The sequence below is a fragment of the Lactuca serriola genome, chromosome 3, assembly GCF_051521515.1.
Source record: "Lactuca serriola cultivar US96UC23 chromosome 3, Lser_US96UC23_V15, whole genome shotgun sequence".
In the NCBI taxonomy this organism is placed as follows: Eukaryota; Viridiplantae; Streptophyta; class Magnoliopsida; order Asterales; family Asteraceae; genus Lactuca; species Lactuca serriola.
In genome coordinates, this window is record NC_136410.1 from 273,306,541 (window position 1) to 273,333,736 (window position 27,196).

Sequence of the window (27,196 nt, forward strand, 5' to 3'; positions counted from 1 at the left end):
ATTTCAGTGAAATATCATAGAAATACCTATTTCAGTGAAATATCATGAAAATAACTAGTACTCATGAGGTTCGTGCCATTTTAACATTTGAATTGCCTTATATATGCAATTAATATACTTTTTAGGTAGATGGGAATATTAGGGGTGTAAACGAGCCGAGCCGAGCCCAAGCCTGACCAAGCTCGAGCTCGGCTCGTTTAATTTGAGGAAGCTCGAGCTCGATTCGAGCCTTAAAATGAAGCTCGAGCTTGGCTCATGAAAAATTTAGTGGGCTCGCGAGCCTAATCGAGCCTAAACGAGCCTCTATGTATATATATATATACACACACACACACACACACACATATATATATATATATATATATATATATATATATATATATATATATATATATATATATATATATAGAGGCTCGTTTAAGCTCGTTTAGGTTCGCGAGCCCCATTAATTGAAGCTCGGCTCGAGCTCGTTTAGTAAACGAGCCTCATATCTAGGCTCGAGCTCGGCTCGGGCTCGTTTAATTCGATCTCGAGTCGAGGTTTTAACGAGTCGATCCCGAGTAGCTCACGAGTAGCTCGGCTCACTTACACCCCTAGGAATATACATTAGAAAAGTAATCTAATCAATATACTTTTTCGATTGCATTAAACACATATTTATAATTCCATGTACGAAACCGGGGAAAGAGTAAACTGTCAAACAGATACATCAAAGTTGAAGTCGTATAATGTCAAAGCATCATGTCCTTTAATACACCAATTTATATACATACATACATACATACATACATACATACATACATACATACATACATACAGCAGTACCAATATGCAATATAAATGTTACAACTAATCTACACAAATTAATAGTTCAATATATACAAAAGAAAGCAAAATAAAGCAATAACAGGAAGTTGCAAGAAAAGTTAAAACATTTTACCTTCCTTGAAGAATCAAGCCACCCATTTATATATTTATGAGACCACTAAACTCCACAAAATTTGTAACAGCCCGGATTCCCAGGTATTATTCATTCTTATAATTTTGGTGATTTGTAAGGAGACTCGGCGAGTTGGAGCTCAAACTCGCCGAGTATGATCGCGGCTATGGGCACGGGTTTGCGTTTGGACTCGGCGAGTCCATGCTGTTTAATGAAACCCTAATTCCCCGGGTTTGGAGCCTATTTAAGGGCACTTATAGCCTCCCATTGCGGCTACCAGTCCCTTGAGAGAACCCTAAGAGAGCTAAATCGTTTTGGGAGAGAGGAAGTTACTTTTGGGCCTTTGTTTTCCTTGTTTAGCAAGAAGAAGGTGGAAAGAGCAAGGAGGAGGTGAGATTCCAGCAGATCCAGAGTCCAGAGGCTTCATTTTGAGGTAATAGTTCGAACCTCCTTCAGTTTTAGGGTTGATCTTTAGGGTTAGGGTTTTCTAACCCCTTTGGAGAGTGATTATGTGAAGCAAATGGTCCCTCTTCGAGTTTGTGCCTTTGATCTGGACTCAAAGAGGTCCAGAGACCCTAACCCTTGGAGCGTTTTGGGTTATTATGGAGTTATTGGACCTAGGTTGTCATTTTTGGGACCAAATATCGTTTTGATGCCTTGTGGGGGTTATACAAACATCAAGTTTCAAACTTTACATGACATTCATTCTTGGGAAGCCCAGATCTATGGGTTGGGGAAGCAGATCTGACCTCAGAAGGTCAATAGAGTTTGTGCATGGCATGAACTCGCCGAGTTGTTCTTGAGACTCGACGAGTAGGGTTGGGGTTTCACGTAAATTGTTCAGCGAGTAGAGTCGTCGGGTTGGGGGATGACCCAGTGAGTCAGGGAGATTCAATAGGGGGCTGGGTCAAGCCGGAACTCGCTGAGTTGTTCTTGAGACTCGGCGAGTTGAGTCGTGGTGGCCCCAGGATTCATGCCAGGTGGAACTCGTCGAGTTAGGGAAGTACTCAACGTGTCAAGAGAGGATCCGAGGGAGTCATTTAACATGTATAGACTCGCCGAGTCGCTCTAGTGCACTCGCCAAGTCCGGTCAAAGTTGACCATTGACCACTGACCAGAGTTGACAAGTGTTAACTTGATAGGTTTAGTCAACCTTAGTTGTGAAAGTGTTAATTAGAGATATATTTTGTTATAGGAGGATTATAGCTCGGGGGATCGAGCGCGAGTGATTTCCGGGATTTGCGAGTTATCGAGATACGCGAGGTGAGTCTTCTCACTATACGTTACCTTGAGTAGGTAATCAGAGTTATGTGACAGAGTATTTGTATGTTTTATGTATGTTATGTGTTGTACTGCATTATTTCTATGTGAGTTATGTTGTGCATGTTTATAGAGTTGGAATCGGAAGGTTCATAGAGATAGAACCAGAGGGTTCACAGAGTAGGGTCCACGGACCCACAGAGTTATAGCCTCGAGTGGCTAATATGTGTTATGTGTGGTATTTTGGGGAACTCACTAAGCTTTGTGCTTACAGTGTTTGGTGTTATTTGTTTCAGGTACTAGTGATGACCGTGGGAAGGCGCCGGCTTGATCAGTACACACACACGGGATTTTTATGTTATGAGATCTTGGGATTTTTATATAGCATGGATTGAGTTTGAGACATTGATGTTTTTATGAATATTAAATGAATTATGTTTTTATAAAATGCGAAAAATTATTTTGAAATTTTCGGGGTTAAAAAATTGGCCTTGAACAAGGTTACATATTGCAATGCATGTGATGACCAAGTGTTTTTTGTCTACAATGAATTCAAATAATTCATATCAATAAAGAATTCAAGAACAAGAAACCAAACACAAGAAACTAGAAAGATGAGAATGATAAAAAGTGAGATTTAATACCTACATTGATGACATGTTTTTCCTCTACTTTATCATAGATTTTCTAGCCATCTTTTCCATATCCATCAACAAAAAGAGTCCACTCTATTTAAGTGTCTCCTAAAATCTTTTCCTGTTCTTCAGTGTAAACTTCAGGCCTAACATGATATCCAGTCTGAATATTGTTATCATTTTTACCTTTTTTGGATAAATCAACTGTTGTGTAGCTAATCACCGGTGTATAATGAAACCTACAAAACACATCATACGACAATTTAAGGTTTTATTTTTAAATTACATTTTTAACCAAACTCACAGACCACGTAAGTCTATAAACCCTACAAACACATCCGAAACATAAATTCACTTAAAAATGCAGATTAAACAATAGTAAAAAGTAAATGTTGGGGTGCAAAGTTATTCATTCATGACTTTGTAAATGTTTGACTTTTGTAAAACCCACTTGCATGAGGTGCTTTAGCCTTTAGACCCATATGTTTGTTAGAGTGAGAGAGAGACATGTAAACACCTCTATAAATAGTGGGTTCATACCACTTGTAGAGGTGTGCTTGAGAGACGTAAAAGTGAGTGTGTAAGTGTGTGTTAATTATGTAGTCTAGATCTAGATCTTTTTTGTAACACCATATACATTCAATATATCTCTTAAACACCCAAATCACCATGTTTAATTGTGCAAGCTTTAATTCCGCATGCCAAACCATGTTCTTTGTCACTACAATTGGTATCCGAGCGGGTCTTCAAGATCAAGGTGATTTTTGAAGAACGATTCTCGGTTTGGCAATTTTTGTCGCAACTTGAACAATTTTGGTGAGTCTCTCTCTATGATCTCTCGTAATTTTTGATTCGTGCGTTACGTTCTTGATTGTTTGATCGTTTTGTTTCAATGGATCGAAATTTGTTTTCACCCCGTTGATTGATCCATTTATTCTTGAATAGATCAAAAATTGATTCTAAAATCAAAATTCGTTCACCGTTCATTTCTCAAATGTACAAGCCTAATCAAAATCAAACTATGGTTCATAGTCTCGATTTGAAGACCAAAATCAATATTCTTACTGTTCATGAATATTATGAGCCCAAAATTTCTTTCGATCCAATATATTGATATGTTGAAATCAAAAATCGTGAAATTCACTGGCATAGCTTTTGGTTTTTCGTCACTTTTGACATCACGAACACATTCTGATTATCGTGTACCGACCGTTTCATTTTCGATTTAGAAATCTTCTTAAATATGATTTATGTTCTTCATGATTTTAAACTTAGAATCGATTGGAGTTGATTTAAATGATTATCAGTTGATAATGATCAAGTAAGAGTCAAGAAATCGAAAATTGGATCTTTGATTTGTATGAATATTGTCAAGAACATTTGAAGGTGATGAAGAACAGGGAAATATTCATGTTTAGATCTGAAATCTGGCATTACAAAATTCGATTTCGTGTTTTTTCTGCTATTGATTTCGAAAAAGTCAAAGAAAAGAAAAGTCAAACTCGATATGAAATTGGAGATTAAATGAACTGACTGTCGATTTTAGTCGATAAGAGTCATATTTGATTTGTGATTGTTAAAATCAAGGTTGATTTGATTTTATTTTCGAAATCGAGTTGGTCTGTGTTCTTGATGCCGAACACAGTTCTTGTTTGGGTATCGATATCATAGGTCTAAGTGCATATTGGAATTGATTATGCGATGTTATGGATTAAACGATGTCGATTTTGATTGTTGGATGTGAGTTCAACGATTTGAAGAATTGGAATGGAATTTGCTTTTGTGATACATAGATGACGAACAGTTACAGGTTCTTGATTTCAAAGAATCGAAATTTGGGAAGAACTGTAAGGAACAAAGAAACGATTTCATTCATTTTGGGTTGAACTGAAAAGTGAAGAATGAAAAGCTTTGGAATCGAATGTGTTTGGAGTCGATTTAATGAACGGCATTGAGTTGTGAATGAAGAGATAGAGAACAGATGATCGATGCGAAGTCAAGAAACATGGAATTTGGGCTAATCGATTTTAGATTTGCATATTCTGATGTCGATGATTGCGAATTTGATTTGTGCGAGTTCGCATCTAGGTCTCAATTGAGTTCGCATCTGAGTCTCAAAATGATTTGCATATAAGGATGTGATATGGAGTTCACATCTGGGTTTCAAAATAGTTCGCATCCAGTATCAATTTGGAAGACAAACAGGAAGTTCGTTTGCAATCTGTGATGTTTTGGTGATATTCGCATTTGAGGTCAAGAAATGTTCGCATATGCGAAAGTTGTTCATTCGCATTTGTGTTGCAAGTGATTTGCGAAAATAACATGCGAAGAATTTGACTGAATAAGAATATGCGAAGCGTTCATGTTATTACCCGTTCAATGAAGAAGAAAGCAAATAGTTTCGCATTTGGCCCCTGATCTTTTCACGAAATAATACAAATGGTCCAACTTTGCAAAATGGAATTATAAACTGACAAAAATGCAGAATTTTCATTTCGCATCCCTGCAGTCTTCGCAAGATGGAAAATTTTACCCAGTTTCGCATTTGGGGTAAAATTTTTGAAAAATTGGAATTTTTCAAATCTGGTCCATGCAGTTTGTGCGAATTTACACATTTTACCCAGTTTCGCAAATGGGAGTGTGTTTCGCATATTTGGCTGTTTTTGGCGCAACGAGTCACTACAGAATTTTGAAATTGACAATTTCTACCCATTTTTGAGAAATTATGTCAAAGGCGATCCGTGAACGATGATAAAAATTCATTATTTTTTGCATTTTCCGGATTGAAGCACAAAGTTTATGCCACATGTTAAGGGGGAGTTTTAACATGAAAAATTCCGAATAGCGCACGTTCTTTTTCCTTGGAGTTTTATAATCAAATTTCGATTATAAAAAGGGGGAGAAGTTTTATATGGAATTTCGAGCTTGAATCTTTCATATTACGCGGATTTGAAGACTGAAGTGATCTTGAAGTTTTGAAGCCACGAGATGATGCAATTGGAAGTTCGGAAGTGATGTATTCGAAATGGGTTTGGTTTATTGAAGATTTTTGGGGTGTATTTTTATGCGCAACTTTTGGGTGATTATTTGGAGTTTGGAATACTCTTGATCATTCGTTGCTGCTCGGATTGTATGGTCTCACATCCTAGAGCCCAAATTGAAGAATCATGGAAGAATTGAAGATTGAAGTTTGTTTCGACACGTGTCACCTTTGAGGCTCGAACCGCGTAGTGCTTGATTTTGGAATATTTGAAGTGGGTCGGTCATTCCTAAATTTGAGGGGGAGAATGTTGGGGTGCAAAGTTATTCATTCATGACTTTGTAAATGTTTGACTTTTGTAAAACCCACTTGCATGAGGTGCTTTAGCCTTTAGACCCATTTGTTTGTTAGAATGAGAGAGAGAGAGACATGTAAACACCTCTATAAATAGTGGGTTCATACCACTTGTAGAGGTGTGCTTGAGAGATGTAAAAGTGAGTGTGTAAGTGTGTGTTAATTATGTAGTCTAGATCTAGATCTTTTTGTAACACCATATACATTAAATATATCTCTTAAACACCGAAATCACCATGTTCAATTGTGCAAGCTTTAATACCGCATGCCAAACCATGTTCTTTGAGACTACAGTAAAAGCATTGAAAAAAGGACGAAACATAGACAGTAGACGGAAAAGTAACAGAGTACTTGTAGCACTTGGTTCTTGGTACGTATTCTTTTGTTAATTATTTATAATATTTTGCATTATGGCCTTGGTCTCGGCGAGTTGAAGGGCCAACTCACCGAGTAGAAGTGGGACGATACGCGGAGTTTAAGTTGTGGACTCGACGAGCTGGGTCCCGGACTCGACGAGTAGGCCCTGTCTGGATAAAAACCCTAACCTGAGGGTTTGAACACTATTTAAACACTTTAACTCGGCCTCCTTCATCCCATTTGCTCCCAAAAGACCCCCATAGCAAACCCTAGCCGTTATTGAAGCAATCTAAGGCATTTAGAGTGATTTTGGTGCTTTTTTGATCCAAGAAAGGAAGGAAAAGCTTGAAGGATCAAGAGGAGGCTAGAGGGATCCGATTTTGAGCATCGTTTGCAATCTACAGAAGGAATAAAGTCTATACCTTGTTTGCTCTTTTGATAGATCCCATTTTGAGGAGTTTTAGAGCTTTTCTAAGTCATTTTGGTCACCAACTATGATTGCAAGCATGGTTAGGAGTTGATGTTTCGGATCTAGGTCCTTAGAGGGGTTACAAGGCAGCAAGGAGTTGCTTTTGCACTCAAAGAAGGCCCCATGCATTGTAAGAGCTTGTTTTAGGACCTTTTGAGTTGAAAGTCCCATGCAAGCACGTAAAGGTTGTAACTTTACGTGCTAGATCGATTGTAGAAGCTTAGATCTATCTTTTGATCAAGGGTTGTACATAACAAATCGAAGATTTAATGAGACGACGTGGCCGACTCGACGAGTCCATCCTTGGACTCGGCGAGTCCAAGGTTTCTGCCCCATATCAGTTGAGGGTCAAAAAGGCCCAGTTGAATGTGGAAAGGTTTTAGGGACTCCTGGGGAGTGACCCAACATTCTGGACTAAGCTATTGTCCTGGAAATTCACGGGACTCGGCGAGTGCATGAGCAGACTCGGCGAGTCCAAGGCAATCATCTTATGGATAAAGATGAACTCGACGAGTTGTTCATACAACTCGGCGAGTCAAGGATAGGACCTGTGTATCAGTTGAAGATGAACTCGATGAGTTGTTCATACAACTCGGCGAATCGAATGAAGATTCAGTTGATGTTCGATTAGAGGGAAAACTCGTCGAGTCATCACCTAACTCGACGAGTAGAGACGAGTATTGGGTCAAAAGGAAGGATATAGACTCGGCGAGTTGGCGAACCAACTCGGCGAGTCAGGTCAACTAGAAGTTGACTTTGACTTGGTCAGGGGTAAAATGGTCATTTTACCCTAAGTACAGTTAGCAGTGTATGACTAAGTGTTTTGTGGAAATTATAGCCGGAAGTTTTCCGGAGCATCTGCGGCAGCAGTCAGAGGATTCCCGCACAGATCAGCAGCTACTACGAGGTGAGTTACCTTCTAGTAGCGGTGGGTCTACAGCCACAATGCCGGCCCAACAGTAGGAGTTATATGTTAGATGATTGTCTTTGTGATATCATCTAGGTTTGCTATTGCCTAATACGTTATATGCTGGCATGATATGTTATGTGTGATAGTAGTAGAGATCGGTTGTTAGGACCGAAGGGTAGGTCAGGCACCCCAGATATGTCTGACAGTATGAGATTATATGTTTATATGCTGGGATGATATGTTATATGTAATAGCGGTGGTAGGAGGGGAATAGTCCCCAAATTCGGTTGTTAGGACCGAAGGGTACTTCGGACACCCCATGTATGTCTGATAGTATGTTATCTTATGATATATGTGATAGTAGTAGTAGGTGGTGGAATAGTCCCCAAGTTCGGTTGTTAGGACCGACGGGTACGTCAGCACCCTAGAATGGTTTGACATGGGTAGGACGGAACCCCATAGTGCCTGCATGGGCAGGTCGGCACACCAGAATGGTTGTACGGGTAGGTCGGCACCCCAGAATGGCCGTACCGGGTAGGTCGGGAACCGCAAAATTGCCCGACAGTATGTATGTTGTGTAATTGTATGGTATGTGGTACGATGGGGGAATTAACTAAGCTTCGTTCTTATAGTTTATAGTTTTCGTTTCAGGTACCTCTTCAGCGAAGGGGAAGGAGCTGGCACGGTAGGCACATCATACACACACTTTTTGTTTTCCGCACCATGACTTATTCTGGGATTTGTACTCTGACATTATTATGTTTTTACGATTTGGTTTTCAGATACGAGACATGTTTTATTAAATGATATTATCGGATGATATTTTCTTACAAATGTTCTGCAAATCACTTTATCAAAAATGAAATTTTTTGACGTGAAAATTGGGTCGTTACAAGTTGGTATCAGAGCCCTGATTTGAGGGATTCGGACACACCTTCGGGGGTGTCTGGACTCAAATCGAGGGATTAAAATATTTTAAAAGAAAATGGCTTTCTAAAGAATAAGACAGAAGAGTTTTTGAGAAAAAAAGTGTGTGATGTGCCCAACCGGCCGAGCTCAAGTAAGTATTCCCCAAAGTACCCACACAATGTTATACTATGTTTATCATATTCAGTAGAACAACATGCTAGAATAGGACTAAGGATCTAGGAATGATGCCTTATGTGCCTCCTCTATGTGCTTCAGCTTATGTGAATTGCATGCTAGTATTGAGTAGACAGCAGCAAGATAGCCTGTTTAGGTTATGCCTGATAGTAGGAGCTTAGCATTGTATGCTAGTGTGGCTTCTCATTATGAGAACAGATTTGCTCGAGTAGTTTTCCTGCGTCCGAATGCCGCTTGGTTTGTGCTTTGAGGGACTCTGAGTGATGGGGGTTAGCTATTAGGTGAGTACGTCACGTCACATGTGATCAGGGTTGATTAATATCAGAGTGTTGGATTTGGCCCTATTGCGCAGCTCTTGTCTGAGTCTAACCGTTGTAAGGACGACTCTGTTACTCGAAGGATTATCTGAGCCTCATCACATGTGATGGTATTCAGGTAATGGAAACTTGGCGTTACAAGGATGCCTTCAGCAGCTGAGGACCGGTTTGGGTGGAGTCAAAGATTTTCCCTAGGGTAAGCCTAGAATGGGAATAGCAGAGAATCAGCAGTGGTGAAAGGGACTTGGTGGAGTCAAGGCAGACCATGAGGAAGGTACGGATAGATCTGGAAGGTAGTATGAGCCCGTACTACTGAAAGCGTAGGATCCATACCCGAATTAAGGAAGGCTGAGACAAGACCAGGGAACTTGTAGTGGATGTGATCCCTCTAGAGGTATCAGTATCACTAACGGTCGGTATTATGTCTTGCAGAATGGTGGTACTACGACAGAGGCCAGTAGTTGGCAGTTCAGGAGATGGATCGGGTTCAGGATCAGGGTCCGATCCAACAGATGAGAGGCTACACGAGTTCATCACGTCATAGATCACCAGAGGCATCCTTGAGTAGACCCCCATCATCTTCTGAGGAAATCTATGATGAATGTTGTTTATAAATACCCAAAACCTAGACAAAATTAGGGATGTATTTGGAGGGGACTTGTTGTTCATTTTTTGGACATAATAGAAGATATTATATTTGTTGTAATAAAAAGTTATATCTTATTCTTTTTCTCAAAAAATGATAAAGATAATCTACACGTAGAACATTTAAAATTTTTCATAAATATTATTAGATTCTTGAAATACATTTTTGAAAAGTTGTAAACAAGCGAATGACAGTTCGAGTTAATTTTTGAAAATAAAGACCGAATGTGCTTTTTGACACCTATACGAGGACGATTCGTGTAATTTACCCTTAATATTTTCATATTTCAAGTTTAAGCATTCATGCCTATATAATTCTTCACAAGGTAAAAAGAAGACGCACCAATCGCTTACTTCTCCAAACACAAGATGCAAGTAGTTAGGAATACAACAATTATCATCAAAGGTGAAACCTCTTTACTTCAACACCAAGTCACCATATAAGCGCAAATCCATTTTTTATTGCCTGACATTACTTCAGATTTCATTAAACTCCCACTTTAACAAGTTCTACATATTACAATCCAACCCCATAACTTCAACAAAAAAAAAATCACAAACCCTTGCTTTTTATTTTTATTTTTATTTTTTATCTTAAAGCTTAGGAGTTGGAGGCGTATACCAACCCCAAGCATCATCAGAAATATAACGAGTCACCTGCTTTACGCTCAAATAATTCTCAAGTCCCCTGAAATCAACACAGCAGATATAAATATAATACAAAGTCATATAATATGCAAATAAACTTGTTATTAAAATACATTTGCTATTTCTTTGATTTAATCTTGAAAAAAATATTACCATTCTCCTAGTTCACGACCAAATCCACTACGCTTTTTCCCACCCCACGGAGCTTGAGAGAAGCAAGGCTGGGAGCAGTTTACCCAAACAATACCTGCCTCAAAAGCCTACAAAACACCATATATAAATTCAAATTAAACAATTTTTTTTATTAATTATAATAATAATAATAAAAAAGATAATGTTCTTGTACCCTTGTCACACGATCACACCGGTCCAAATCGTTGGATATAACAGCAGAACCCAGACCATAACTGTTGCAATAATATAAACATTAAAAAAAAAGTTTCACACAAAAAAAAAAATATATATATATATATAAAAAAAAGAATAATTAACTCACTGGGTGTCATTTGCTAATTCGATTGCTTTTTCTTCTGTTTTAAATGATTTTACGCATAAAACAGGTCCAAAAACTTCCTCTCTCCAAATTTGCATGGATGTGGTGACATCACTAATGATTGTTGGCTCGATAAAAAATCCGGTTTTCAAATGCTGAAATATTCATCATATAATATGTAAGTTCACAATTTAAAATTTAATTTAATATATGACATTAGATATTTACCTCGGGACGTTTTCCTCCAAATGAAATGGTTGCACCTTCGCTTTTGGCAGTTTCAACAAACTTCAATATCTTCTCATACTGAAATATTGAATAGTTTACAAGTTAATCTTTTTTTTCTTTTCTACCAAATATTAAGAAAATCATTATTTGATTTAAAAAAGGGAAAATTATATATATATATTTTTTCTACCTGTCCACCACTAACAACAGGTCCAAGCCTGCAACCTTCTTCTAATGGATCTGAAATCTTGATATTTTTAGCCCACTTCACAAGCTTCTCTAAAAACTCCTTAGCAATACTTTCCTGTTATATAAAGTGTCCAGGTGGCTAGACATTCAACATCTTTTGATTACATATATAACTTGTCTCCTTATATCAAATAAACATTTTTGTTTCCTCATTGTTGTTTTAACAATTATACTATATGGTTTGTTATCATCATCCGATACATATAAAACTAAATATATTAATAGCCAGTCTTCTTAATGATTTCTTCTTCTGAGATGACAACTCAGGTGGATATATTGTAATTATCTGTAAATAAAGGTTTCATGGTCTATTAATGGCTTTACCTTTCATTAATTTCTAATCAATGACTACCTATGAAACAAACTTTCTGTTCTTTAAAGGTCCAACTAACATAATCTGTAGTATAATCCAATACATATTTTTTGAATATTGAACGAGTAAATGCTTAATTGCAGAAGTTCCAAAAGATATATTATTTATATTTTTTAACTGAAATTGGATAAGAATACACAACGCTATAGTTATAGAGCGCATGGTTTATCAAGATATCTGAAACCTATAAAAGTGTGCTGATTCAATATTTTAAGCACCTTCAAGCAGATTGTCCCTTCCCAATACATTCAGTCTTTTTTTTCTAGCTTCCCCAAAAATAGATGGAGGATCCATTTATAAATATATGCTTCACACAGTCTCCATATTTCCTGCTTATATACAATGCTGTTAAGTTCTGGTTAGAAAACGGCATTTATCAAATGAATATATAGTGAATAAGGCAAATAGTTACCAACTTATTTCATCTAGTTTGAAAAGCAATATAAAGTTTTCTTTCCACACGCATCCATTTGGCTCTAACTCAATTTTTAGTGCTTAATTAAGGATTCTTTTGAGCAAATTTTGCTGCTAGGTGTTTTTAAAATAGAAGTTCCCCTTAAGAAGGTGACATACATAGTAAAAAATGAGACAACTTCAACTCATAGGTGCAGTGGACTCCCAGTCTAGAATGTCATGAATAGCATTCTTGAATGCTTACTGGGTTTCCATTCTTTGGATGATGAGTTCAAAGTTGAATGTCGTTGTTGGTATCCGAGGTGACGTCTGTTTGGAAAATCAGATCCGGAAATTGTTGTTTTGTTGTTTGGTGAACATGAAGCCATTTGATTGGCTGGTGTGTGTGTATTTCATGTGGGAGCAAGAAAAAAGATTTTCTGAGGAAATCTACGATGCATGTTGTTTATAAATAGGCAAAACCTAGACAAAATTAGGGATGTATTTGAAGGCGACTTGCTGGTCATTTTTCGGAGTTAATAAAAGATATTATATTTGTTGTAATAAAAAGTTCGATGTTATTCTTTTTCTCAATAAATGATAAAGATAAGGGCATGCACAAGTTAGAGTTCAATGGATTACAACATAAGTGCCACATCAGCATTTAACTTTTGATTCAACTATACACTTTAACATTCACACTCCATTAAACCCTTCAAAGTTTAATGAATCTCTATATTTGGTTTGAAATTTAACTGAAAAAGAAAAAATTAAATCCATTGAACCACTCAATGATTATGCAACTCCCCCATTCAACTCTCCTCCATGTCGTCACTCACACTCCATTAAATTTCTATTCAATCCTAATCATCATCTATTCAACTCTTATTAAACACCCATTGTGGATGCTTTGATATACAGGTAGAACATTTAAAATTTTTCGTAAATGTTAATAGATTCTTGTAATACATATATAGTATAATAATTAAATTATATATTATATTTGTTGTAATAAAAAGGTATATATTTTGTCTCCTTATATCAGATAAACAGTGAACATTTTACTTCCTCGTTGTTGTTTTAATGATTATACTATATCATTTGTTATCATCATCTGGCACAAATAAAACTAAATATATTAATAGTCATTCGTTTTAATGCTTTAAATTCTTCTTGTGAGATGACAACTCAGGTGGATATATGAATAATTCATGAGATATTAATGGGTTGAACTTTCATTAATTTCTAATCAATGTATACCTATGTAAGATATTTTATGTTCTTAAAAAGTCCGACTAACATAATATGCAGTATAATCCATTACATATTTAATGAATATTGAACTGGTAAATGCTTAATCGGAGAAGATACCAAAGATATAAGATTTATAATTGTTAACTGAAAATTTATAATAATACACAACCCTATAATTATAGAGAGAATGGTTTTATCAATAAATCAGAAATCTATAAGGGTGTTCTGATTCAATATTTGTACCACTTGAAGTACAATGTCTCTTCCCCAATATATACAGTCTTTTTCTCTAGCTTCTCCATAAAGTCAAAAGAATAGAAGGTGGATTTAAATCTAATGTTTCTGAATTTTGCATCTTTTCCTTGAGATCTATTTATAAATATATGCTCAACACAGTCACCATATTTCCTGCTCACATAAAATATTATAAAATTATGGTTAGAAAATAGCATTTATCAGAACTCCAAAGAATATAGTGAATAAGAAAGATAGTATCTCATCAAATTAGAAAACCTATAAATGGTTTTCTTTCCACAAGCACCCATTTGGATCTAACTCAAATTTTATTGCTTAATTATGGATTCTTTTGAACAGTACTTGCAGTAAATCTTGCTGATGGTTGTTCTTAAAATAGAGGTTCCCCTCAAGAACGTGACATACTTGGTAAAAAATGAGACGACTTGGACTCGACTTATAGGTGGACTCCCATTCGAGAATGTCATGAACAACATTTTTGAATGCTTTTCCGGCTTCCGTTCACAGAATGATGGGTTCAAAGTTGAATGTGGTTTCCATTCTTCTGCGAATGGGTTCAAAGTTTAATGTCGTTGTTGATTTCTGGGGTGACTCTTGTTTGGAAAAGGAGATCCGGAAATTGTTGCTTTACTGTTTGGTAAACATGAATCCATTTGAGTGGCGGGTGTGTGTGTATAAGTCTTGGGGTGGAAGAAATAAGATTTACTGAGGAAATCTATGTTGTGTGTTGCCTATTAATAGGCAAAACCTAGACAAAATTAGGGAGGTAGGTGGAGGCAACCGGCGGTTGTGGTAAGACTTAGGAGTTAACTAATAAAAGATAGTATTATATTTGTTGTAATATATTTTTATATGTTATTCTTTTTTCTCAAAAAACGATAAATATAAAAGTACATACATGTAGAATATTTCAAAATTTTCATAAATGTTATAAGATTCTTGTAATACATATATAGTATAATAATTAAATTATATATTTGTTTTTATTATTAGTTTTTGAAAAGATATTCATTTATTACTGTCATAAATACAATCTACTCATGTTATTCTATTTATTACGTAATTTGGTGCTTAGGGTGAAAGATGTGTACTTATAAATATTACTAATTTAGTCTAGAAATTTGAAAAATATAATATGAATGCAATCAAAAAAGTATATCAGACAATCGCAAAAGTATACTCGTTGGATTTCTTTTTCCAATGTATATTCCCATCTAAAAATTATATTAGTTACATATATAAGGCAATCAAAATGTTAAAATGGCATGAATCTTAGGAGGACAACTTAAAAAATGTTCATATTTTTGTTATTTAGAATATGTTCATATTTTTCATATAATAAATTATAAATTTAATCGGTCGTTATCGTTAGCTTGCTCCCTTTTGTAATCCTTGTTTGTGCTAGCCATTGGCTAGCTAGTTAACAAATTGATATTTCTAAAACAATATATGTTTTCTTTCATATATTATTGCATAGAAGAAAATGCATTTGACCTCAATTTCAATGAAATATCATAAAAAAAGCTAGTACCCGTATGATTCATTGCATTTTAACATTTCAATTGCCTTATATAGGTAATTAACAAGTTTATAATCCATGAGAACACATTTATAAAATTAATTAAACTTCATATTAAAAAATCAAAATTATTAATAAATTGTTTCTTAAGAGATACTTTTTTAGTTATATCAAATTATAATCTTTGATTTAAATAAATACATGGAGTTATATCATCTTATCATATGTATTAATTTTATTTTATTTTTTAATCTAATGTTATTACTTTAATATAATTAAAATGAAAAATTTTAAATTTTGAAATTTAAAATGGAGAATCAATTATTAATTTAAGGAAATTAGAGTTATAATTTTAAATTTTTTAATTTGAAATGAATAATTAATATGTTGACAAGTGGCATGATACGTGACATATAATATTAATGAGAAATTGTAATATTATGACACTTGTCAATAAGAGAATAGACCTATTAATTTATTTGAATAAGAAGAGGAAGATATACTTTTTAGATGGGAATACACATTAGAAAACGGAATCCAATCAATATATTTTTTCGATTGCCTTACACACATTATAACATTTCCATGTAGGAAACTGGGAAAGAGTAAACTCTTAAAACAGATACATCAAAGCTGAAGTCATATAATGTCAAAGCATCATGACCTGTAATACACCAATTTATATATATATATATATATATATATATATATATATATATATATATATATATATAGAGAGAGAGAGAGAGAGAGCTGGGTTCAAATATGGATTGACATCTATTGTGTGGACCTGTGGATAATGTTATTATGTGAAAATTACAAAGAAATATGTTGTTTGATAATATGAATACGTTCAATGTTATATAATTATTTTAATTATTAAGCATTTCCACTAATTAAATCGTTTATAAGGTTATTATACATTTTTTTTTAAAATTATTTTCATTTTATCAAAATGTTATCAAGATGTTTATTGAGTCGTATTCTATAAGAATTAAAATAAATAGAAAACGATGAATGAGAACAAAAAACGATTAGAATTGGTGAGAATCCATTAAAATAACAATAGTTCTGTGAGATTGAACGTATTAACATTACTAAACAACATATTCTCTTAGTAATTTCCATAAAATAGCATTATCCATACGTCCACACAATAGTTGTCCATCCACATTATAACCTACCATATATATATATATATATATATATATATATATATATATATATATATATATATATATATATATATATATATATATATATATATATATATATATATAAAGAAGATGGCCTTTTCCCTATGTCCATTAAATGAAAAATTCTTCACCACCTAATCAAGTTTATCCGCATGGCCTTTTGCTTATAGTATTGATGGGTTTTAGCCATATGAACATTCCTATGTGCACATGCAAACCCTAATGCTTGGATCTAGGTTTCTCTAATTGAACATACATTGAACCCAAGACTTCTAATGGCTAATAGAGTATAATAACAATATGAAATCAGAATTAGAAGTTTACCTTGAATCACTTGCTTGATCTTCTTGTCCTTGGAGCTTTAGAGTCACAATTGTCACTCCTCTAATGGCTTACAAACACCAACTAGCAAGAGGATGATTTGAGAGAGAGGAGAGGGAAGTGAAAATCGGCCAGGGTTTCTTTCTAAAGCGCAAGTGTCGATTTCCTTAACCCTTGGGGTCTATTTATACTTGTAAGGCTCCTAGGGTTTCACCCTTAAACCCTAATTGAATAACTTAGGCCCTAAGCAATTCAATACCCTAATAGATAAGCTCTTGGAAGAATTCTAAGCCTATCGTATGCCTTAGAAATCGTTCCCCCTTATCCTTAAGGGATTTATAGCCCAAAGTACAACTATCAATCAATTGACAGTTTATACCCCTTTATTTAATTAATCTCTTTAAGTCACCAAATTAATTCCTAATTAATTTATGACTTATATTAATGAAATAATAATATTATTATTCCTTATATTATTCTCATAATATATTAATAATATTTCTTCTCTCATAATAAATGATCCTGTCAAGTTGCTATGGTGAAGGCAACCCAAAAGGACCATGCACAACCGGGTCAAATACCTGCCTAATATAGTTGTAGCCTTAGACACTATTCCAACAGTCTCCCACTTGGATAAGTCTAGTAACTATATATACAAGTATAATCCGATTAGCAATCGTAGCTCTCAAAGACGCTGTCAAACTCTGATCTAATCAATCTTGTCCTTCAGATAAGGGATCGTATAGTCCTCTGTTTAGATATCATGCTGACAATTCTATGGAATCAATTTGTCTAGCATTTGGTTTCTAGATCTCCGATTTATTTGACATAGAACTTAATCGAACACATCAATTCAGTTCTGACCGGGCGCGACACATAAGTCAAATCAAATCATCGAACGGCCGAGATATCGCTTTTAACCTCTTAGGATAAAAGTAACAGATAAACTTCGACTTATATGCATTTACTTATTCATTAATCAACTCTACACAACAATACGTTTTATAACATCAAGTTACTGATGCGGTTTCGCATTATCAATGTACAACCAATTAACAAATAACAAACCATATATCTTGGTTTTAAGACCATATGATATTATCGTCTTGTGATCACCCTTTTTATCACATTCCATAAGGTGATTGCAGCAAGTGCGGGTTTGTTCCAATGCTCAAAACTAGTTCATAAGCACGCATGAACGTTGCAGCAACCTTTTGCTATGTGTAATACCATTTAGACAATCTACACACCAAATTCATGACAATCTTCATTCATATCTACTTCCAACATATGAACGATTGTGGGCAATTTGAATAATTCGATTGTTCTTAATCGTGACAACTGTCAATTCAGGTCATTTTCGGACTCATGCATCTTTATAAAAACCATTCATGCACCACATGCCACGGCCTAGTAGTATAGATTAGGTCAAAATCTTGCATAAACTAGGATCCAACTAAGATCTAGGACTAATATACTTGACACTTACAATTTTAGTAAGTTGCTTAACTACAATAGGAAATGCCAATACTATAATTAGAATGAAACTTCAAACTTTGTTACAATTGAAAAAGAGTGTAAAACCCTAAAAGTAAATTAAAGTATTATAATTATGCTTCAATATGATAGTGAATATCAAACAATATTCCAAAAACCCTAAAGAGCTAAAAATCCAAATTTATAAATCTTAAAGCATAAAAACTTTATAAAATTTGGCTATAAACTTCCTAATATCAAATTTTTATTAATCAAATTATGGATTATATCAATGAAATAGAAATTTAAATTATTATACATTAATCATAATTTATTAGATAAAAACAAGATTTTTAAATGAATAGAGAATTACATAAAGAATCATTTTTATAAAAATTATGGTTTTATAAAAATTGAAGAGGGAAATTATAAAGTTTGAATTTAGGAAAGAGGAGGCTTTAATACCCTCAAAAATCTGGCATCCCCTCTCCCCATGCTCTCTCTCTTCCCAAAAACTTCAATCATTAACTCATTTCCTACACTCTACCTCTTCCCTCTTCACTCTCTCACACTCCACCCTCCTAACACACACAAACTCTCTTCCTTTCTTTCTCTAACTCACGAAATTTCTCTCATTCCTCTGCCAAATTTCGAGATTTTGAAGACTTTGAAGTGTTCTTACTTCCCTCAAGATCAAAACCAAGGTAAACAACAACATCTTCTTCCATAATTTCATGATTCTACTTCCTCTTCTTCTTAGTTTTCTCTTCTTTTCGGATTCTATGCCTTTCCATGGCTAGAAATCTTTATTTTTCCCTTGTGGTTTGTAGATTCTCACCATAACACAATGCATGTGTTTGAAATGGTGAAAATCCGGGATCAAACCCATGCAAGGAGTGAAAATGATGCACATATGTTCATGTGGCTTCAAAAACAAGTATTACATCTTCTTCTCCATTTCTTTTGTGTTCTTACATGATCAAAAGCATTTAAAACATTTCTAGTACATCTTGGATGCTCATTCACTCCATGCATGTGCTAGAAATCGGACCTTAACAAAGGCATGCATGATGTTCTTGTCAAAATATCCTAAGAATGCACTCAAAGCAAACATGCAATCTGCCAGATTACTTTGTTCAACTTTGAACGACCATAACTCGGTCATTACTTAACCAAATCATGATATTATTTTTGTATTGGATAGCCCCATGAGTTAAAGTTCAAACCCAAATGGTCTCACTGTAAAATATTAAATATCCGATTTTTGTCAATTTTTACGAAATGGTTGCGCAAACAGCTCTTTTTCTGTGATCACCATTTTTGCCTTGCATGATCAATAGCCTTAAACCCAACCATAAATCTGGGGAAAAATACTTTAGAAACTTAACATATCCAGTGATTGATGGCTGAAATTTCGTGGCTTAAAACCCCACTGAATGGGCTACACGAATTCATGAACTTCAGCCACATTTACATCTCATGCACCATTGCATGCAACATTTCTTAACTTGTTTGGGTTCATTACCCCCATTTCCCTTCTGAATAAATTTTGAACATTTTTCCTTCTGAAAGCCCTCACATGCATTGTGATAATCTGTAAAATACCAAAAGCTTTTATTATTTCTTTGATTTATTAAAATTATTGCTAGAAACCAAGGGCATAAATCACATAAAATGCTTCCAGAGGTTAATAAATCCGGAATAAATTCATGGATGACCCCTATAGTGAATAATGACCTCTCACTAAATTTCATCAATTTTTGTTGCTGTTTGGTATGATTTCCGATTTTCTTTTTGTTAAGATATAATAAATCACAAAACCACTTTAGAGAGTGTGAAAATTTTATCTAACAATTTTCACATACCTTACCTGTGATGTGTGACTCAGAAAAGTAATTTCAACATTTTTCATCATGCCTTGCTATTTTTCCCGAGTTTTGGTAATTATAATGGTTTTAAAGAGGGAAAAGTAGTTCTGATTATCCAAAATTCAAGAAAATTTACCAGAACATCATATTATGCAGTAGGAGGCTACATAAAAATTTTGAGGATTTTTCTCTACTGTAAACTATTTTTCTCTTATTTTCTAAAGTTAATTACACATAAATACCCAAAACCAGATTATACATTAGGAAAACCACTTTTGATATTTTTCCCAGGTTATTTATACTGTAAATGATGTTACAAAAGTTGTTGGTAATTTATTTTAACTGTTTAATATTATTTCTTCAATTAATGATTATTTAAAGGAATAAAACAAGGAAAAATAGAAATACCCACTGAAAAATATCTTTTATATTTTTCCCAGCATATTTATGTACAATAACAGTTAAATAAAAAGTTTGGATAATTTTAGAAACTGTTTTCTATTCATTCCGATTTTTATTGGAATAAATGCTCAAAAATCATAAAATATAATTAAGCAGCTTGGAAATCCATTTTTATATTTTTCCCAGCTTAGTATTGTGTAATAACAGTTAAATAATTTCGATTTTTAAATGTTTTGGGGTGGAAAAACATGTCCTAAACTATTTATATCTATTGTATTTATTTAACTCGTATAAACTTGGTTGCTATATTTAGCATATTGTGAGTATTCACACACACTCCCCTATTTTCAGTTTTTATGTTTTGGGGTGGAAAAGCATGTCCAGAAAAACTATAATTTGCATGTTGTATTTAAATTGGTTATTATCAAACACGATTACTATTGTATTGCTATGTTTCTTTATGTATGTCTATGCAACACGGAACATGAGAACTTATCGTACTAAGGCCCTTCCCTTATCTCTAACCATTAACTCTTTGAGCTAATGGTCGTTATGGATAGCGCTATTAGGAATTGATAACTCCTCACTCGCCCGAATCGCTGGAGTGCATGATACCATATTCATCTATGGAACGATAAGCATAGATCCTGATAGGGCTTCAGTCATAGGTTTGGTTGAGACTCATTGTTTGCTCAAACACATACAAACTCGTTTCTTGTTATAGCAATAAACTTGTATTCATTAATAGCAATCAACTTTGTTTATCATTAAAGCAATGTACTTGTATTTACGAAAAGCCTTATTTCAAGCTCGATTTTATAAACTTGTGAACTCGCCAACTATTTTCATAGTTGACGCTCGTTTTACATGCTTTTTTAGGAAATAATTAGTAAGTGGATACAAAGATTCATCATCATAGAGCATGCTGCATCGTGTTGAAGTTATTTATGAAGTTATATTTTGAACAATGTTGTTTTGGAAAAACTTGTACTTTGTTTCTTTTTAAGCTATGGGTTGTAAACTTTTAAATACTGCTATGGTGATGTATCTTTATCTATTGCAATGAAACCGTTATCGTTGTCATATCTTGCGTTTCCGCTTTAGCGGGGTGTGACAGAAGTGGTATCAGAGCTAAAGTTATAGAGAGCATCAGTTTTTCTTTAAGAAAACACAACCTAGAACTAAAAATTACAAAGAAATTCTTTTAACATCAAACATATTACTAGTATAATTAGGTCGGGAATTGTATCATTGGACCTCGATTAAACATAGCTTGATCACCTATGTTTAATTAAGGAAAGATTTATACAAAGCCTGAGCTAAATATAATGGGAATATGTTCAACAAATTTTTTGAGAAAACTTTATTTCAAAATTTCAAAAGGTTAATTTTGGTGTGTGTAAGCATTGCATATTATAGGCATGCATTGTCATTTATTTCATATCTCATTGAAACTATGTCCCAGTCCACTATGTCAACATCGTCATCTTCCCGTGCTACCGCCTCAGCCGATGAGTCCGGCTACGTCACTATTATCCCTCGACGTAATCCCCCCGCCTCAGTAGAAGAAGACCCATCGGAGGACACGGAAGATACAGGAAACTCGGTGGAGATCAGCAATCACAACGCCCCGAGTCCACGACGCGAGGCATCACCTGCATCGGTGTTGCCACAACCGCCACTTTATGGACTTCGTATTCGGGGGACGGCGAGGAAGAGTGTTCCCATTCCAGGAAGGATAGCCACCAGCATAGCAGGACTTGGCACGGCAGGACCTAGCGGGGTAGGACCCAACGTTGTAGGACCGAGAGCACCCTCACCACAGCGAGTTATAGGGATACCTGTCAGGCAGCCAGGTATGACCCCGGAGGAGTCCCAGAGATTGCAGTCGATGGCAGCGGGCCTACGCCGCAGTCTCGCTGTGATAGCTGGGCATCGGGAAGTTTTGGATGAAGTCTTGACAAGGATGGAAATCCTGTTTCAGCATTCGATAGAGGCTGCTGACACTGCTAGTGCTGCTAGACGAGTGACATGCCGTGCGATGACCGTATATTATGTGCTTATTGGGCTATTACTGATTGTGGTGATGATGTTTCTTGTGGGGATAACGATTAGTGTTTGGTTCTGATTTCAATATTTTATTTTATTTTGTCATGAAATGAAAACCCATGATTGGGTGTCTTTTGGGAAAAACATTTAAAACTTTATTTTGGGATTGATGTATTGGTTTGGTTTTAAGATTATTTCAAATGGTAATGAAGAATTTTATTTTTATGTTTGAAAACTTTTACTATGAGGTCAAACCCTAGAATTTACTTAGTAAATGGAATTTACTTAGTAAATGGTCGAATAAAAAGAATTTTCTTTTCTTTCCTTTCTAAAATCTATATGCATAGTATTAATGCAAACCATTAATTTGACAACACTTATGGTTTTCAAAATAGTAGTGAACTAAATATTATACATTATTTTATGTATTTATACGTATTTCTACTCTTGTGTCTTAGAACCATGTCTGGAAGGACTAATCGCGGGCGCCCACATAACGAAACACCCGATGATGCTCAAATTGTAGCACAACAACTCATGGAAGCAATCCCAAACATTGTTACTCAAGTAACTGCAGGACTTAATGCTAACCAAGGAAGTAGTGGAGGAAACCGAGGAAACAATGAAAGAGAATGCAACTACAAGTCCTTTATGGCCTGTAAACCTAAGGAATTCCACGGAAAGGAAGGTGCGGTCGGGTTGCTGAAATGGATTGACAGCATGGAGTCGGTCCTTCACATTAGCAAATGCCTCGAGCGCAACAAAGTTGAGTATGCATCTTGCCTATTCCAAGATAGGGCATTAACCTGGTGGAATACTTTAGTTCAAACCCGAGGCCGTACGACAGCATATCAACTAACTTGGGAAGACCTAAAGAAGCTACTGATAAAGGAGTATTGTCCCAAGGATGAACTTCAGAAGCTTGAATCTGAATTCTGGAACCATTCTATGGTTGGAACACAAATAGAGAAGTACACAGTCCGATTTCATGAACTAGCAAAACTGGTACCTCACATGGTTACTCTTGAGGAGAAACGGATAGATCATTACATCTGGGGTCTGGCACCAGAGATTCGGGGAATGGTTACCTCAGCAAACCCAACTACTATTCAAAGTGCAGTAAGTCTAGCAAATCGACTAACCAATGATGTGATAAGGATGGGAGCATCGACAAAGGACAACTCTAGTAGCAAGAGGAAGCCAGCAGATTAGGGAGAGAAGAAGTATGGAGGCAAGTCAGGGAGGAAGCAGAAAGTCTCAAGAAACTTTATGGTAAGAGCCCATGAGCAAGAACCAGTGAAAACTCAGGAACAGGGAGTCATGGAAGTGCAGGATAGAAAGCAGTACTCATGACCGCTTCCGAAGTGCAATAAGTGTAACTTTCATCACAAGGGAGCTTGCCCAGTGTGCTAAAACTGTAAGCAAATAGGCCATTACTCAAAGTATTGTAAGCTGAATAAGGTGGGAAAAAGGGCATGTTACGAGTGCGGGAGTACTGATCATCTCCGTAGAGCATGTCCCAAACTAAACAAAGGGCCTGGTAACAATGGACAAGGCCAAGCTAGGCAAAACTTCCAAGGAAATCAAGTTGGACGACCAAGAGGTGTAGCCTTTGTGATTGGTGCAGAAGAAGCTCGTCAGAACCCTGAAGTGATAACAGGTACGTTTCTCCTGAACAACCATTTTGCATCGGTAATATTTGATGCAGGAGCGGATAGGAGTTTTGTTTCTTTAGCATTTAGACCGTTAATTGACTTGAAATCGTGAAAGATGAGGAATGCTTATGCTATTGAACTTGTTGATGGGTATGAAATTAGGGCTAATGATATAATTCCTGGTTGTACTCTGAATTTAGCTGATAAACTATTTAACATTGACCTAATTCCTATAGAGCTAGGTAGTTTTGATGTGATAGTAGGAATGGATTGGTTATCCAAAAATAGAGCGGACATTTGTTGTTACGAGAAAGTCATTAGAGTGCCTCTGCCTAATGGATAAACCCTTATCATACACGGTGAGAAGCCAGGAAGAAGTTTAAACATAGTATCAAGCATGAAGATTCACAAGTACCTGAAGAAGAATTGTATTGCATTCATGGCCCACGTACTAGAAAGAGAACCTGAAGCTAAGCAACTCAAGGAGATTCCGATGGTTCAAAACTATCCCGAAGTATTTCCGGAGGAATTTCCCGGTCTACCCCCTCACAGGCAGGTCGAATTTTGGATAGACTTAATTCCCGGAGCGACACCGGTAGCAAAAGCACCATATCGCCTTGCACCATCCGAGATGTAAGAACTATCCGGACAACTTCAAGAACTTCTAGACAAAGGGTTTATTCGACCAAGTTCTTCACCTTGGGGAGCCCTAGTGTTATTCGTCAAAAAGAAAGATGGTTCGTTCCGAATGTGCATTGATTACAGAGAACTGAACAAGTTGACAATCAAGAATTTATATCCCCTTCCTCGAATAGATGACTTGTTCGATCACTTGCAGGGCGCTTCCTACTTCTCAAAAATCGACCTTCAGTCAGGGTATCATCAACTAAGAATCCACGAAGGGGATTTTCACAAAACAGAATTTAGAACCCGTTATGGACATTATGAGTTCTTAGTCATGCCCTTTGGACTAACGAACGCACCCGCTGTTTTCATGGACTTGATGAATAGGGTCTGTAGACCATACCTAGACAAGTTTGTAATTGTATTTATCGATGACATACTTTTTTACTCGCAAACCAGAGAAGATCACAATAGACATCTGAAGCTAGTGTTGGAGCTGTTGAAGGAGCAGAAATTGTATGCCAAGTTCACTAAGTGTGAATTTTGGATTCGGGAAGTACATTTTCTTGGTCATGTGATCGGCGAAAGAGGAATTCATGTAGATCCAGCTAAGATCGAGGCAATCAAGAAGTGGGAGGCCCCCAAAACCCCGACAGAAATACGGCACATTCCACGTCTCCAACCTTAAGAAATGTCTAGCCGACGAAGAGTTGATAGTACCCCTGGAGGGAATTAAGATCAATGATAAGCTGAACTTCGTTGAGGAACCGATAGAAATCCTTGACAGGGAGGTAAAAAAACTTAAGCGGAGTAAGATCCCGATTGTGAAAGTTCGATGGAACTCAAAACGCGGGTCGGAGTACACCTGGGAGCGCGAGGACTTCATGAAAGAAGAGTATCCATAACTTTTCCCATGCGATGACAAGTGATGACATAGAATGAATTTCGGGACGAAATTCTTTTTAAGTGGGGGATACTATGACAACTGTCAATTCAGGTCATTTTCGGACTCATGCATCTTTATAAAAACAATTCATGCACCACATGCCATGGCCTAGTAGTATAGATTAGGTCAAAATCTTGCATAAACTAGGATCCAACTAAGATCTAGGACTAATATACTTGACACTTACGATTCTAGTAAGTTGCTTAACTACAATAGGAAATGCCAATACTATAATTAGAATGAAACTTCAAACTTTGTTACAATTGAAAAAGGGTGTAAAACCCTAAAAATAAATTAAAGTATTCTAATTATGCTTCAATATGATGGTGAATATCAAACAATATTCCAAAAACCCTAAAGAGCCAAAAATCCAAATTTATAAATCTTAAAGCTTAAAAACTTTATAAAATTTGGCTATAAACTTCCTAATATCAAATTTTTATTAATCAAATTATGGATTATATCAATGAAATAGAAATTTAAATTATTATACATTAATCATAATTTATTAGATAAAAACAAGATTTTTAAATACTGCTATGGTGATGTATCTTTATCTTTTGCAATGAAACCGTTATCGCTGTCATATCTTGCGTTTCCGCTTTAGCGGGGTGTGACATTAATAAACTCAATTATTCTGGAAGTCAAAACATGCAAAGTGAAACAATAGTTAAACAATTAACATAAGACAGCAACATTACTCATAAATAATACTCTTTTATTTAATCATCAAATGTTAATTACATTTATCTATTACACGTTTCCAATACTATCTAATCTATACGAATATCATCCTTCAGCCCAATACTCCTAGCGTGCTGCAAGTGCTTAACCCTAGTCAGTCCCTTCGTAAGCGAATCTGCTGGGTTATCTTCTGATGATATCCTCTTCACCACGAGTTGTCCTTCTTATACACGATGTCTAATAAAGTGATATTTTCTGTTGATATGTCGAAATCTACCATGATCCCTTGGTTCCTTGGTCAAGGCAACCACTCCTTCATTATCACAGAAAATCTCCATGGGCTCCTTTATGGCAGGTACAACTCCAAGATCACTGATGAAGTTCTTCAACCATATTGCCTCCTTCGACGCTTCGCTCACTGCAATGTACTATGATTCACACGTTGAATCAGCTACGGTTTCCTGCTTGGAACTTTTCCAAGTTACTGCTCCTCCATTCAGGGTAAAGACCCATCCCGACTGCGAATGGTGGTTGTCCCTGTTGGTCTGAAAGCTGGCGTCACTATACCCTCGCACCTTGAAGTCATCACTCC

At 35.7% G+C, this 27,196-nt stretch overlaps 1 protein-coding gene across 1 annotated transcript; it reads right to left on the minus strand.

The window, feature by feature from the left end:
* Positions 1-10,408: 10,408 nt before the first annotated feature.
* On the minus strand, positions 10,409-14,154 carry LOC145096254 (aminoaldehyde dehydrogenase 2, peroxisomal-like). Its single transcript, XM_079034009.1, has 8 exons — positions 14,123-14,154; positions 13,888-14,017; positions 11,531-11,644; positions 11,341-11,418; positions 11,116-11,267; positions 10,966-11,026; positions 10,773-10,879; positions 10,409-10,659 (listed from the first exon to the last, which is right to left on the minus strand). Exons 1-8 carry the CDS (start codon positions 14,152-14,154, stop codon positions 10,566-10,568), a joined length of 768 nt encoding a protein of 255 aa, XP_078890135.1. The 3' UTR covers positions 10,409-10,565.
* Between the last annotated feature and the right edge of the window lie 13,042 nt (positions 14,155-27,196).